Source organism: Rosa rugosa, chromosome 3 (genome assembly GCF_958449725.1).
Source record: "Rosa rugosa chromosome 3, drRosRugo1.1, whole genome shotgun sequence".
NCBI lineage: Eukaryota > Viridiplantae > Streptophyta > Magnoliopsida > Rosales > Rosaceae > Rosa > Rosa rugosa.
The window spans coordinates 32,044,068-32,060,136 of NC_084822.1; the positions used below are offsets into that span (position 1 = coordinate 32,044,068).

At 36.0% G+C, this 16,069-nt stretch overlaps 1 protein-coding gene and 1 long non-coding RNA gene across 18 annotated transcripts; one reads left to right on the top strand and one right to left on the bottom strand.

The window, feature by feature from the left end:
• Positions 1-296: 296 nt before the first annotated feature.
• LOC133737570 (uncharacterized) lies at positions 297-2,385 on the bottom strand. The gene is made up of 2 exons (XM_062165102.1): positions 2,361-2,385; positions 297-952 (listed from the first exon to the last, which is right to left on the bottom strand). The coding sequence occupies exons 1-2, from the start codon at positions 2,383-2,385 to the stop codon at positions 297-299; spliced, it is 681 nt and encodes a 226-aa protein (XP_062021086.1).
• A 760-nt stretch (positions 2,386-3,145) lies between these two features.
• Positions 3,146-8,887, top strand: LOC133738849 (uncharacterized). 17 transcript variants are annotated; one of them, XR_009860313.1, is made up of 11 exons: positions 3,146-3,547; positions 3,638-3,722; positions 3,879-3,983; positions 4,098-5,439; positions 5,806-5,910; positions 6,001-6,868; positions 7,070-7,187; positions 7,488-7,528; positions 7,734-7,782; positions 8,317-8,428; positions 8,595-8,887. It is a non-coding gene; the product is annotated as an uncharacterized LOC133738849 (long non-coding RNA). The 17 variants fall into 17 exon arrangements; XR_009860314.1 differs by having other exon boundaries at positions 3,690-3,722; XR_009860302.1 differs by having other exon boundaries at positions 3,147-3,722; positions 3,890-3,983; positions 6,001-6,197; positions 6,822-6,868; positions 6,971-7,187.
• Positions 8,888-16,069: the final 7,182 nt, after the last annotated feature.

The following is a 16,069-nucleotide window of genomic DNA, read 5'->3' on the forward strand; positions in this document are numbered from 1 at the left end:
TCACTTCTTGGGACTCTCTTCCTTATGAATCCCTGCAGAGAATTAGTAATATGTAAGGGGCTTCCTGAATCAATCCACCAAGTTTTTGGTTCAACATTAACTAAATTAATTTCTAAGGAAAACAGTGAGTTAGTAAAATTACCCTTTTTGATCAACCAATTCTTAAAGCCTGTGCAGTCTTTCTTCATGTGCCCTATTTTCTTACAGAAATAGCACTTGAACCTAAATGGTTTGTTGGCTTTAGCTGCTCCTGAGGTAGATCCTTTTAAGATGGTTTTGGTAGGCTTGAGCTTAGACTAGTTCTGGTATTTCTTCTTAGGCTTCTCAACAAGGTTCACTGAGGTACTCGGCTCTCTTTCCTTCCTAATTCTGTCCTCCTCATCTACACAAATGGCAATCAGCTCCTTGAGGCTCCATTTTTCCTTCTGAGCATTGTAGCTGGTTCTTAGTTGGCTAAAACTATTAGGTAAGGAATGCAGTGCAGTGTGCACTACATAATCATCTGTGACCCCCATGTTGAGGTCCCTTAACTGAGCATTAATCTCAATAAGCTTCATGATGTGCTCTCTCACTTTTCCAGTTCCAGTGTATTTAAGGTCATTAAACTCCTTTGCCAGCCTAGCTCCCTCAGCCTTGTCACTCTCCCTATACATGTCATGAATAGCATACAGAAAGTCCATGGCTAGATCAGGTTCCTCTATACTTCCTCTAACTGTGTCTGACATGGTAGTTCTAATAACATTCTTTGCCATCTTGTTAGCTTTATGCCACTCCTTATAATGTTTCTTCTCTTCATCAGTGCTCTCACTGGTAAGTATCTCAGGTTCATCCTCGGTTAAGCAAAGGTCCATGTTCTGGTTCATGGCTAGGTAAAAATCTACTTGGTTTCTCCACTTTTTGTAGTTATAGCCAGTTAGGAGCTGAATGGTGTTCAAGGTCACAGTAGGGATTCCTAAAGAGCAAAAAACAAAAATAAAGTTTTGTGAGTTTTCCATCTGTAAAGTTCTTAAAAATTTATGTTTTATGTTTTCTGTAACTTCAAGCAATATCAAAACCAAAACAATGCAACCAGAAAACAAAAAAAAACACAAGCAATACCATATTTCAACCAATAGCCCTTTTATCTAAAATTAATATCATGCTACACTTTTAAGCAGAAGACATAATATTCTGAAGGTTCCAAATCAATAAGCCATATCTGTTGAAAGCAAGTTATCCAAAGAAAACAAATCACATCTTTAGACAGAAATTTGTATTCTAAGTATCCATATTTGAAAACAACAGTTATGCATATTGCTATTTGCATTCTAAAATCATACTGTACTACTTCTTTGGAAGCAAAATTATATGTATAATTTTAAAAACACAAGATACAATTTTCAGGTTTGTTAACTCAAGGCTTTCTGCAAGAATTAATGAAGAATGCTTTGTGCAATACGTTCACTCAAGCCTACAGAAAACACAAACCAAAATGAGCTTGTAAACTTGTTTTCTATCCGGATCAATGATCTTTATAAGAACCTAAGCTCATTGTACCTGTAAAATTTTAACAATGCCAAAAAAAAAAAAAAAAAAAAAAAAAAATTTGGGAGATTTCTGCATACATTGTTATACCAAAAATACAGATTCAAAACTCAAGAATTTATCAGAAACATGCATATCAATCACAAACACAAACAACACAGATATGCAAGCACAATGTCGATTTCATAAGAACACAAAAAAACATCCAAGAAATTTAAATTTCATCCGGTCACCATTTACTCTAGCCTATGCGCACGCCGGGAATGCTTCTAGGGTTCTTGTGCTCATCAATTAACAAAACAAAATTGAATCGAAACTGAATTTTTCTGTAAAAACCTGATCTTTGCAATTTTCCCAATTTTGCTGCAAAAACTTTCGCGGAAGCATGAATTCAGTAACAGAAGGCAGCAAAGAATCCTTATTGGCATCTCAATCGAGCAACACAGGGGTCTTGAATCCCTACAAGATGAGTTCATCTTGTGCGTCTCTATTTCCGAATACCCAGAACCAATCCTCGCTTCATGTGACCGTTGTGATAACAGTCACTTTCTTTAGTTTCTGAAGGAGGTTTTGGGTCGGGTCTGGGCTCGGATCAGCATGTGTTGTCGCGTGGGCCAAAAAAAGGGTTTTTCTGAAGGTGGCCAAAACGTGGCCTGTTTATTGCAAAGCAAAATTTTTTTTTTTTTTTTTTTTTTTTGTTTGAAAACCTAAAACGATTTTTACGTCGAAAATAAATGTGAAGAACAATTTGTGAGCGTAAGCTCTGATACCAATTGTAAAACTAGATTACAAACAAGCTCACACAATTACATGTTCATTATTAACTTTAAACATACCATTGACATCATAAGTTGAGGCCATTGCTGCAGCTGCAAAAACAAGGAAGAAGACGAGGTTGAAGTCTTCTGCTATTCACCAACTTATGCTTCTGAATGGGCAGAACACAATGCTTGTAAAACGGGTGGTGATAACAGGGACCCTAACCTCTTATTTATACAAGTACTAGTCCTAAGAATCCTCCCATAAAGGTTTTCCTTAAGGATCAAGTATTGTATCTAAGAATCCTAATCACTATGCCAAAAAGGCCTTCAGACGACACACTTCAGACGACATAAGTTTTGTTTTATGTCGTCTGAGTTTTTCAGACGACATAATTTTTGTTTCTGTTGTCTGAATATACACTAAAACCATACTGGTTTAATTTGGAAAAATGGTGAGCATTCAGACGACACATTTGTGTAGTTGTAGAATGTGGTGATTTCCTATCTCAAATTTGGATAAGTGGTGAGTATTCAGACGACACATTTGTGTAGTTGTAGAAGGTGGTGATTTCCTATCTCAAATTTGGATAAGTGGTGAGTATTCAGACGACACATTTGTGTAGTTGTAGAAGGTGGTGATTTCTTATCTCAAATTTGGATAAATGGTGAGCATTCAGACAACACATTTGTGTAGTTGTAGAAGGTGTTGATTTCCTATCTCAAATTTGGAGGGATATCCAAAAGTTGATGAGCTTTTCCCTCTCAAATAGCCAAGCCTAGTTAACTAGAAATTGACATTTGGACAACATTTAAATGTTGTCTAATTGTGGAGGTTGTTTTAAAAAAATTTGAGTTATTTTGGCTTGTGCTTTTTGACCCCTATCCCTCGCAATAATTAAGTCATTTTCTCTCCTTCTCACTCTGCTCTCTCAACCCGACCTGGAACCCGCGACTTGTGCTTTTTGACCTCTATCCCTCACAATTATCCTTCTCATCAGCTCTCTCAGATCTCGATTCTCACTCTCTCGATTCTTCTTCTTAACCTCTCCTTCTTCTTCTTGGTCTCTATTTCATCTTTCGCGTCCGGATTATGGAGCTCTCCAGCAACCAGTAGAGCACTCTAGAAAAATTAGGCTTCTTCGCTATTTAGGTTCTTCCATTTGTGGGCTTCTCGATTTGGGGATTTCACGGGTACTCAATTAGCCACTTCGACAATCCAATCTTGCTTAGATTCATTCAGTTTACTTTGACATCCATAGCTGGTGAGTTAAATTCGAGATTTTAGATTAGGGTTTTGATTATTTGGCAAAATTTAAGAAATCTGGTGTTTTCGTTTGTGTTTAATCTGAGAGTGGACATTGGGGCTTGCTAAATCAAATCAAAATTATTCTGTCATGGTCTCAGAGGATGGAACTGCTCCGGCTACTACACGAATGGGTAATCCATTCTCTCCTTCTCAATTTTTCTATCTTTTGTGGGTAATGGGTAAAACCAAATTGGGGTTTTTTTGTCTGATTTTGATTTTGGGGTTTCATTCTGATTTTGATTTTGGGGTTTGTTTCTGACTTTGATTTTGTGGTCCCTCACTCTGAGGATGACTGCAGGAGGCGTTCTAGAGGCAATCCAGATTCAAGAGAATTTTTGTGTTTAGTGGGAGCAGTCTGGTTATAGAAGAACATTTAATATTTTTGTACATAGGTATTATTTGCGCATCAGCATTATCGTTTTGAATGTAAACTTTCTTAGTCTTCAAGGTAGAGTTTCTTTGCTTTGGTATATATCATTGAGCTTATGTGTTTTTGGTTTGTACAGGGAGAGGGAATTTCAGTAGCAAGATGATCGATTTAGCTATGAAGACCACCTCAAACTCTTCGTCGACAACTCTAGATCGATCAAGACCAAGCTTACAGTTCAGTAATCAATGGTGTTTCTATTCATGTTATTAGTTAACTGATAAAGATAAAGCCTTTAACCCTCTTAATATGTTCTTTAATTTTCTAGGATTATTCATATGATATGAAGTAGAGTATTCACAATTGTGTTGGGCTTTGATTTTTGAGTGTGCTTTTGTTTTCAATGGGATTTCCTATTGGTGGTGGCATCAAAATGATTTTGTTTTTGGTTTTTGTTTTACTGAAATTGGGAGGTTGCTGTTAGCCTAATCGCCAAATTCAAAACCACCGGAAGTAGATCTTGGTAAGGAGAAATGTCTTTAATAATCTGCCATCTTCAACCCAACTCAACTCAGGCAGTTTCTTTGTCCATCTTCAGTAGATCTTGGTAAGGAGAAATTTCTTGGTAAGGCATTTTCTTTCTCCATCTTCAGCAGATCTTGGTAAGGAGAAATTTCTTGCTAAGGCATTTTCTTGATCTGCTGAAGGAGAAATTTCTTGTTGAGGCACTTTCTTTCTCCATCTTCAGCAGATCTTGGTAAGGCATTTTCTTTCTCCATCTTCAGCATTTCCATCAACAACCCAACTTAGGCATCCTCTTCCTCCTCCTCCTTCTACATTAGGTAAAGGTCATTTTTCATGTTTGCTTTGCTAAGTTCTTTGTTTTGATTTCTAGGAATTTGCTAGAAAATTTTTTGACATTGGAATTTAGCAATAGGTGGTTAACCATATATAGCCAATAAGTGGATGCGTTGAGAGTGTGGTTTTGATATGGGTTTCAAAGTTTTTGACCGTTTGTGTTTGAATGCCACTCCTTGAAATTGGTATCATGTGTTCACTTACTAGTAAGCATAATATTTTGAGCACTTTCAGTACTAGTAGAATTGTGTTTTCTTGTGTCTTGTGTTTGAGTAATAAAGTCTAGAATGAGATGAGATGAGAATGTCTTGAGAGTGTAAGTAACAAGGTTTTAGATAGTCTGATGTTGTAGGACATAATGAAAGAGATGTAAATAAGGATATAGTCAGTGACTGATTTACACCATCCCCTAAAAGATATTAATTGTGTACAAAAAATATATGAATAAGGGATAGTTTACTCCCATTTTCTCCATTTTCGGTACCCTAATTTGCAGTCTTGATGCTTCATGAGCAAGCAGCTCCTGTAGTTACTTAAAGAATGCTAGCTACATATACTTTGACTCCAACTACTTGAAGTTTGACAAGTTCGATGATCTTTGCCCGGTTGCACTTGTTAAAGAGGTACAACATCAATGTCTTCTATTTTGGTTACCTATGTAACATGACCCATTTACATTGATATTATAAGAAAATGTTTGTTTGTTGCGGTGCTGTAAGTCGAAGTTATAATGATAAATACTGCTATGTGACACCTCCCACTTTCTTTATAGTTTCTCAAGTTATAATTTACAGTAGTCATATTAAGTATACCCATCCAGATGCAAACTAGTCATTATTGCTGAGCAAATCATATAACTCTAGTCAGTCCCTTGTAAAGCCACTTTTTTTTCTTCTTTTCTGAAGCATCTCTAAAGAAATTAAAACTTATATATCCTTATTTTTGCATATCCAATATTATCCATCATTGACCAAACTTCTTTTTATTAGTTAACTGAGAGAGGTGGTTACATGGACCCTTGAAGCTATGTGACGCACCAGGAATAAGAGGTGCCTACGGGTGTATGTCAATAAGGATATAGGCATTGAACAAGGGTAAAGCTATGTGACACCTCCCACTTTCTTACATACCAACCTTCTCAGCTCTATCAATCTAGTTACTCCCTATATATGTTGTATTTGCAGGGACATCTACAATCATTTTGTAAGTGATGCAACTGGCCGGAGGAGCAACTCTATGCAAACAGAGATAGGTACTCCAGCTGATCCCTTCCCAGCAAGGTTTGTTTACTTATTTCTTTTAAAATAATGCACATATATAAGAGATCATCAAGATTGGGAATCAAGAAGGGGGGATTTGCAACATATTTGGGATCGGTAAGGTGAGTATTACATATTTCCTTATAGCTTCCTCTCTTTATTGGTTTTTTTTTTTTTTTTGGCTTTTCTGCAGTAGGTGTCTCTTGATTTATTTACCTTAACTCTTGTCTTATAAGTTTTTTAAGCATTCTCTCTCGTTAGGTGGGACTAGTTGTAGCATTGCAATGTGGTCATTAAATTTTTTTTTTTTTTTTTGAGTGCAAGGTTTAGAGTTGGTTAGGGTTTTCTGAAACAAGAATTATTACTTATGATATGATGAATTTTGTTGACCATTCAGAGTTTGAGTTTTTGCATCGTAACACAGGGAATAGAAGTTTTGTTTGATGTTAGAAAGGGTTAGAGTTGGTTAGTGAAACAAGATTTAGTATCAATGTAAAAACAGTAAGATGAATGAGCAGCCTTTTAGTTTTAACTTGTAATGCAGTAGATAAAGCTTTTGTTTGCTGTTAGAAATGAATTATATGGTTAACCAAAATTGTATTGTTTATAATGAATTTAACTAGTACTGGATGCATCTATAAATGGTATTTTCTGTATCAGAATTTTTACCACTGACTGTGTTTGTCCTTCAGGCTTGTAACTTTATTATTATTTAATTACCAGGGATTTATTTTGGTTGTTTTCAGGGGTCGGAATTCATGGTGTCCTACTTTTCATAACATTGATTGGAAAGGTGTGGTGAACTTATTTAGTATTCTGTACCTTTTTTTTTAAATATTTTATTTGAAGAGTGAACAATGCATTAGATTATAATCGTCTTCTGGTAACTACACAGATGTTTGTGAACCTTGGTTCAGCGGGGAGTGGTCTAGCTTTATGCAGAGAAGGTCCTCTCGATAATTGTCCTTTAATGATAATTATTCTTTGTTTCCAGAGAACGGGGGAAGGAGGAGGAGGAGGAGGAGGAGGAGGAGGAGGAGGATCCGACCAACAGCAGAGAGTTTCTCCACTGTTTGAGATTTGCAATCGACATCAATCCGGACAAAGATTGGGTTAGCATCATCAATCATTATCCTTAGCTTTTTCTTCTTCAAGTTATCCATCTGATACACTATAAATCTCTTCTTTCAATTAAACTAAACCTTGAATAGTTTTTGGAAAGCAAGAAACACATGTTCTCAATTGAAAACAAGAATTTGTATCTAATTTAAGGATTAAAATTTTGTGTTTTTGATAATCTCACAAAACAAGAATTTTGTGAGATTATCAAAAACACTAACCTCACATTATAATACCATACAATGGCTTCAGGACTGAAAGTACTGAGCTCTGGCAATTTTATTCTGTGGCAGGTGAAGGAATGCATGTCAGCCTTGCTGCGTTTTGCGAAGAGGTCTAGTTCTGAAAAATAAAAGTTAAAACAATGAAAGTATTTTAGTCTTCCCGAGCTGACAATGTGTTTCTGTGTAACTAAGTATCATTTGAAATTTTCTTTTCCGTTTCATATGTTGAATATAGGGATAGTGCCAGGAAAGCTCTAAGTTCTGCTACTTGATTATGCCTTAAACAGAAATTCAACTTTATTTTTTCTCTTGTAGGCCTCATTTGAGCGAGCAAAAAAATGGGTGCTAGAACTGAAATCACAAGGTATTGCTCGCACTTTCTTGCTGTCTAAACTCACTCAGTCCTTGGCTGCTTTAAACAATTTTAGGCTATAACTTTAATTTCAGTTTTGTTTAGGTGTTGTACTCTGTATACTAACTTTCTATGCGAGTTTGCGTCTTTCAATATAGCTAATTCTATCTACTTGGATCATTCTCTTATGACAAGGCAATCCAAATATGGTCATAGCACTAGCTGGGAATAAAGCAGATCTAGTAGAGTCAACTCTCGGTCAATATGCACTTGTTGCTTTATTTTAGCATTCTTACTATGGTGTTTGAAAGCTTTTAAATTTTTTATTTTATTCTTTTCTTATAAGGGAACACGTAAAGCCATGAAAGATGTTTGTTTGAAATATAATCGATGTCAAGATTTTGCTTCTAGTTAGTTTGTTAGTCATGAGGTATCATCTTGTTTCTTGCTATGTTCTTGCTCTAATTGGGCTCGTCGTTTGAAGGTTTTTGTTGTTTTCTTGCAAGCTAATATGTTCTCTAATCTATTCTCTGATTTGCTTCAAAGGGCTGTAAGACATCTCTTTGTGCTGGCTTGTTGTAAGAAAATGGATCCTTATTTACTGGCTATCATTTTCATGGATGCCCACAATAGCAAAGACAAATTTAATCATGCTTTGGTAAGCTTTTTTCTTTTCTTTTCTTTGGTAAGGACACTTGAGTAATGTGGCTTGATGTTTTGCTATTTTGTTTATTATTCTGCTAAACTGCTTTGTCCTTGGTTGCATGATATCTGATCCAGCAAAACAAGGATATAACTTCATTCTATGTGCATATTATCTGCAGGGTTATGCATATATACTCACGCACCCCGGAATACCTTCCGTCTTCGATGACCACTTCTATGATTCGGGTGATTCCATTCATGATCAGATTGTGAAACTGGTACAGCAGTATGGCTAGCTAGTTCTTTTATTAACTTGTGTCTAGTAGAAATTCTTCCTTCTTTAAGCATTTGGACTTGTCTGCATGTCCAGATTAGTAGATATGGGTCATTTTGAATTGATATTCATGATTAGGTTTGTGTACATGAGACAATGGTGGATTAATGGAAATTGTAATGACTGATTTTGGATGTAGATTTTATGGTTTCGTACTTTCATGAATGGGCAATTTTAGTTTCCAAAATGTATGCATACCAATTGTAACAGGGGACAACTAATATGTGTTATCTCAAATTGCAAGCTACAACAAAAGCACACCAAAATGTGTGGTTGCAACTGCACACAAACAACACAAAAATCAATTAGAAGTGTATTGTCTTTTTGGCATTCGTACAACAGAAAATTGTAGTCTGAATGGAAAAACAACAACAAAAGTTTGATAAAAATGTTGGCTAAAGCGTATCACAACAACAAATAAGTGTGGTTGGATTTAACCAAAGATAATATATAAGACTTACAATTTGTGGTCCCTTTTATATTCAGACCACAAATATTTGTCATGTTAATAACCTCAGACGACAGAAATATGTCTTGTAAATATGCTTCACACAATAGAATTTATATCAGAATGTAGTTGTTTTGTTTCTCATACAACACAAAACTGTTGTGTGATTACGTTTAAAGATACATATCGCAATGGTCCTGAAATGCAAAACTCATCAAACGACACAAGATTTTTATTTGTTTCTGTCGTCTGAAAAATCAGACGACAAAAGTGTTCTGTCGTCTGATACCCCCAAGTTCTGTCGTCTGATTTTTCAGACGACAGAAGTGTTCTGTCTTCTGATACCCCCAAGACACGACACCGTACTAGACGACATATTTTGGTTCATTCAGACGACAGAACAGTTCTGTCGTCTGAAGGCCTTTTTGGCATAGTGAATGCATCACAGTTTAGGACTTTCTTGTAGTCCAAATAATGGATTCCTAATCCAATGATAAATACACTATCACATTAGATATCTAGGTTGATTCTTTTCCAAATCCATGTTGTATACGATTTAATGTATTTGATGGTTTCCTAGTTACTCTAGGATAACTTGTGATGAGTCCACTTTTGATCTTACAATGTAGGCGTAGAAGAGTTTTTGTGTAACCAACCGTTGAGCAGTACTTGTCTTTCAAGTAAGGCAAGTTAGATCAGAAATATTCTACTTCCTTACTTAAACTAATCGAATATTCTCGATTACCACAAGCCTTATATATATATATATATATATATATATATATATATATATATATATAAGCCATGTCCGTAGAGGTCTCATCTATATTCTCTAAGAGAATTAATCACTTGGAGGACTCCCTACCTTAGGTTGCTTAGAGCAATTCCAACAGCTTCTCCATATCTTAATTTTTCTCCATTTTAGGAAAAAATTTGGTTGTTTTTCTCCAACAGATTCCCTATAACTATCACCAAAATCGGGATAATGATGAGAGAGAAAACAAAATTCCCTATATTTACAGCATTCTCTAAAATTTTATGGAAAAATTTAATGAATAATTATGGAATCTGTAAAATAAAGAATCTGTTGGAGTTTGAGCAGAATTTTTTTTGGAGATTTTGATTTTAATTTATTTTCCTATAATAGAGAAATTATAGAGAAGTTGTTGGAGATGGTCTTAGGACACAGTGTCATTTCTCGAAGCTCTATTTTCTTTTGTAATTAGGTGTCTATCCCTCTTTCTTTCTACAGTTGTACTTCTTGGTGCATTTATGGGCTTTATCAATAAAACGTTCTTTCCAAGATTTTGATTTTAATGCCAAACCTCTCTCTCTCTCTCTCTGATTTTTTTTTCCTTTTGTCATTGAATCACTTATGGGACTCACTTGATCGCACATCGGTATCTCAACCGTTCAGCTTTTAGGTATTCATGAATAGATTACTTATGCAAACTTTAAGCCAAATTGATAATTGTTAAGGCATCGAACTAGATCAAATCATTGGACCAACCAATTCTACCCAATCTGAATCATTCATGTTCATAATGGTAAATCATGGTTATGAATACCTTAACATTTTCAACTTAGTTGAAAATATGCATAAGTGATATACTCATTGAGACATAAAAATCTAACAGTTAATTTTTTATATAACCTTTAAAACAACCAAAAAAGGGGATCCCATAGTAGAAGAGTCATATATAGGGCTTATTTCATTTTATCTTCTTGACTATTCCACCTTAAATCAGTTGTGCCTCTAGATTTTGAATTTCATCATGTGTACCCCTGTACTCTACAGTTTTAATCAATCTTGTCCAATTATTAGTTTTTCTGTCAAGTATTTTGTAAATTGAAATCTTAGCTCTTGTAGGTTCCCTTATATGATGATGATTCACTAACGTAACATGTAATAATATTATATAGTAAGTGTTGAGAATTTCAAAATATATCACATAATAGTTGCCAAAAAAAACTAAGAGTTGTACTAGATTGAATGAAATTGATAAGTACGTGGGCACATGTGATGGAATTAGAAGTGTAGGGGTACAAGTGATTTAGGGTATAAAGATCAGGTAGGTAAAATGAAATATTCCCATACATATATAATCTTGTGAGCCATTAGATTTAAAAACATCCAATGGTCTAGATTAGTTGTTTCAATGTCAACACAACACCAAGTGATGTGGAAAATGACATGGCATTACATATTTTTAATTAAAAATTAAAGTAAATTCTTCTTTACTAAAAGAAAAAAGCAAAATCAAAATTTCAGGATTACTATTCTTATCAGAACTGTACACAATCAAAAGAAAAAAAAAGAAGAAAAAATTTTGGGACATACTCTAGATGTTTATTGTAATAAGGGGTTTAAGCTCAATGTCCCCCCCCCCCTGGTATTATGCAGTTTTATCAATCAATGCTTGAGGACAGCCGCATCAGCCCTTTATTCAAAGAAAAAAAAACAGAATAACAAGGACGCCAAATGCCAAAAAAAAACATCATATTCTCCAACTCAAAGCTCTCATCTCCATCCTTAAAATCATTAAAATAGGTTTCACATCGCACCCGCTTGTGTTCAACAGAATCATAGTCTAACGTTCTTGTTTCACTCTAAACTTGTGTTCTTCTACAAAAAGTTTCAGGAACTGCTCCAGCTTATATAGAGTGAGGCTTGATACAAACAGGTTAACAGGAAATATATCCGAAGATCTTGGAGTTTACCCACCATTGAACTACATTGATTTGAGTTATAACACTGTCGATGGGGAAATTTCTCAGAAGTGGGTGCAATGCCAAGTCTGCGAAGCTTGAAAATCTTTGATAACAAGATTTCAGATGAATTCCTCCTCATCTTGGGGAATTGCTTCCGCTTCGAGTACTCAACCTCTCTCGAATTATCAAGTTGGGAATGCTCCAAAAGAATTGGGCAGACTAGTATTACCATTCATCCTCAACCTGGGTGGTAATAAACTTTCAGGTTGTATTCCTTTTGGAAATTGAAGACTTTCCAATCTTGAACATCTCAACTTAGCATCAAACAATCTCACAGGATCAATTCCTAAGAAACTAAATAGGTGCTCAAAGTTATTGAACTTGAATTTGAGCACAAATGTACTCACACATAATCTGCCTTCAGAGATGGGCCGCTTACAGTATCTTTAGGTTCTCAATCTTAGTCATAATCTACTGAGAGGAGATATACAACCATAGTTTGCAGAAATAAAAAACTTGGAAACATTTGAATCTCTCTCATAATGAGTTCTCAGGTTTCATTCCAAACTTGTGTTCTTGTTGTAAGTATTATTTAGTTCCAATTAGCAAAATAATTGAGAGGAAGGAGATGAGAGCTTGGAGTTGGAGAAGACAAAGGTACTTTTTGGCCTTTGGCGTCCTTGTTCTTCTACTATTCTTCTTCTTTCTTTATTTTCTTTTTAATCATGTACAGTTGTGATAAGAATAGTATTCTTGATATTTTTTTTTGTATTTTTTTTTTAATAAAATTTTGTATTTTCTTTTAATAAAGAAAAGTTTAATATAATTTTTAATTGAAAATATGTCATTTCAAAAAAAAAAATGCCATGTCATTTTTCAATCACTTTGTGTTGTGTTGTGTTGACATCATTCAAACAACAAATCCAAACCACTGAACGTTTTAAGATGCGTAAAATACACTTTTCATTCTCACAAAAAAAAAAAAAAAAGATGCGTAAAATATAGTGTCCCATGATCCGGATCCTATATATATAGACACACACACGTGTGTGTGTGTGTGTGTGTGTGTGTATATGGGTTCGAATTAAGGGACACACAATTTTTTACACATTTTTTAGTACTTTTTGTATTTCCTTAGATTCAAAGAGGTTTAATATTGGTCTAAATTAATTGTGAGACTTCTAACAAAAAATAAAACTGGATTTGTTGTAGGACAACTAGTGCATTGGTTGTCCTATAAACTAATGTTCATACGAGATACAAGAAGTGGACTACATATATTGCATAAGACATCAATTCTTGAAGACATTTGGTGTTATGCCCCGTACCTAATTTACTTATTTACTGGTCATTTGGACGGTAAACAATAATTATCTTTACATTTTACCTTCATTTTGAACTATTAGAGACTCCAAAAGTTTATTTTCTTTTTTCGTTTACTTTTTAAGAAAATTTCTTTCGTGAAAGTTGTACAGTACGTTAAACCAAATTCATAGACATGTAGTAGCATGCAAAAATCACAGCTAAGTTGAATAAGTTAAGGTCTATGGAAATGGATTTTATAGGGGGGTGAAATTTGCACCCCCAAATTTACAAACTGCACCCCCTTTTTATTATTTTAATAATATATCATCTCCCACATTTTTAGACTTCCTAAGTGTGATGCCCCGGAATTTCATATTTATTTTCCGGAAATTAAATTGTGGTTATCGGACGGTTTCGTGGCTCGTGGATGGAGTGGAAGTATTTCGGACGAATTTTTATTCGGAAAGTATGACTTTAGGGGGTTTGCAAAGGTTGACTTTTGAAGTGTTGAGATTCTCCGAAAACTTCCTTCACGAAAGTTGTAGAGCGCATCGATACGAGTTCGTGGACATGCGGAACGCGAGAATCGGAGTTCGTATGAAGAAGTTATGGGCTTCAGAAAAACTTTCCATTTTGGTATAAAATGACGAAATTTTCCGAAAATTGCAAAGAAGGCCAGATTTCCAAAAACGGAAACCCAGCTCTTCCCGAGCCCGCGCGCAGGCAGCCACTTCGCCGGCGTCGTTCTCGCTAGTCCGGCCACCATTTGCTTCGATTCAAAAGTGGGTTTTGCTCGCCTCAATCCCCTCTTGAGGTCTGTGGAAGGATTGAAGAGAGATTCGAGCTGTAGAGGGAGCTACATCGACTGGAAGTGGCCGCTTCGGGGATGAAATCGCCTTGATCGGAGTCGGAGATTCCGGCCATCTTTGCCGGTGGTTCTTGAGGGCTTTTGAAGCCCATAGGACGTTGATGCTTCTCCCAAAGCGGCTTGGGACGATTTCACTTGTGGAGGACGAATCGAAGCATTGAAATTCTAGGGTTTCAATCGGTCCGGTTTGTTCTAAGGTAAAATTCGATCGATTGGTTTATAATTGGACTTTGTTGTAGTTATGAAAGTTGAAATTGGGGTTGAGATGAAGAACTTTGGTGTTGGAAGTTTTGTCAAATTTCGAGTTTGGTTTGGCGGCGGTGCCGCCACTGTGGTGGTGTTTTCCGGCGGTTTCCGGCCACCTCAGGGATAGTTTCTGTTCCTGAGTTCGATCTACTCGTCGATACGAGCATTTCGATATATTGTTTGTAATTTTTGGAGATCGTATGAGCATGTTGTGATTTTTACAGTTTCGGACCGTTCGATGTTTCGATCCGTGAGGATTCGAGCTTCCGATCGACTTGTGGTTTTGGCATATCGATCGTAGAAGTATTCCGGAGACATTGGGTGGTCTCGGATGTGGTTTCGCCTCGATTGGCGTCACCTTGAGAATTTTGGTTCGATTTAGGGTTTCGAACGTTATTCCTTGTGATTCGTTAACTGAATCAGAGTTGTGTTTCCTTAGGTACTTGACGAAGTATTGTTTGGACGGCTATTGTGATTGGCTGCTTTGTTCTGTATTGAAGACGCAGCAGGAGTTTTGAGGTGAGTAATCTCACAAGGTTCATTATGAACGGAATTACCATTATTGTTTTGGCGTTAATTATTTAACTACAAACTATAGTTGGTATTAGTAGGCATTCCTGAGCGAATGACTACGTATATATATATTTATGTGAAATATATATATTCTTGTGGATGATGTGTGATGAATAATATGCATGATGGATTCATATTATTGTTGAATGGGACTTTTCATAGAAACAATATTGTGGAAAAAGATGTTTTCTATTGTTTGAAAAGTATTGAGTTTGATGTTACATTTTGGAGTCAAGCGTGACTCATTTTAAATGTATTGGTCTTTGTACCAAGGGTCACAGATGATGAGCAGGGATGGGGAAAGCCGGAACTAGATGGTCGTAACGTTTTTAGGTCAGGTGTGACTTACTTAACGTTGACTTGAGACCAGATGGGGTCTGAAAAGCATGGGTCGCAGATGGTGACCAACGGTTGGTTCTAAGACCAGACGGGGTCTGAAAACCAAGAGTCATAGATGGTGATAGGTTGCAGATGGTGACCAATGATTTATCTGTGTCTAGCTTGAACTGAATTGTTGTTGGTATATCATGGGGGGTAGCGGGGAGCTATCTGATGCTCATGAGTACGTGTTTTTAAAAGAGAGTTTCGGGGATTCTTTCTTTTAAATGTCATGGGAGGACTTGTGAATCATATGTTATTGTTAGGTTAACGATAGGTGTGATTGATGTGCTTATGTGTTTTATCCAGGTTGGATCGATTAATCATATTTGAATTGTTAGGTTAACGATTTATATGATTTTGTCACGGTGTGACTTTTGTGATTTCCTTTTTGGGAAAAGAGTATTGTTTTGGGAAGCATGGTATGTTTTCCTTATTTTCGAGTCGAAAGATGTTCCTCGTGTTTTGCGTGAGTTGTGCGGGCTTTTATCCCGTAATTTGGTGTGAGTTGTTTTGAGTTACTCATACGGGCTTGCAAAAGCTTACCGGGTTTGTTGTGTGACAACCCGGTGCACTATTCAAACGGTGTAGGGGTTAACCTTGCAGGTCAGGGTGATCGTGGCTGAAGCTGAGGCGGCTTGTTGGCAGCAGAACGGGTAGGAAGCATATTTGGTTGGCCTTACCATTTTTATGACTTCCGCTATGTAGTAAACTCTGAGGAGCTTTTACGTTTTATCTTGTTGTTGACAATTTAATTTGTAAGCTTATGTAATATATGACTCTGTGGGCG

Coding starts and splice junctions, on each gene's coding strand:
- LOC133737570 (XM_062165102.1), bottom strand. CDS start 2,385: ATGGCCTCAACTTATGATGTCAATG. Junction 953..2,360: donor CTCAACTTATGATGTCAATG/GTATGTTTAAAG, acceptor TTTGCTCTTTAG/GAATCCCTACTGTGACCTTG.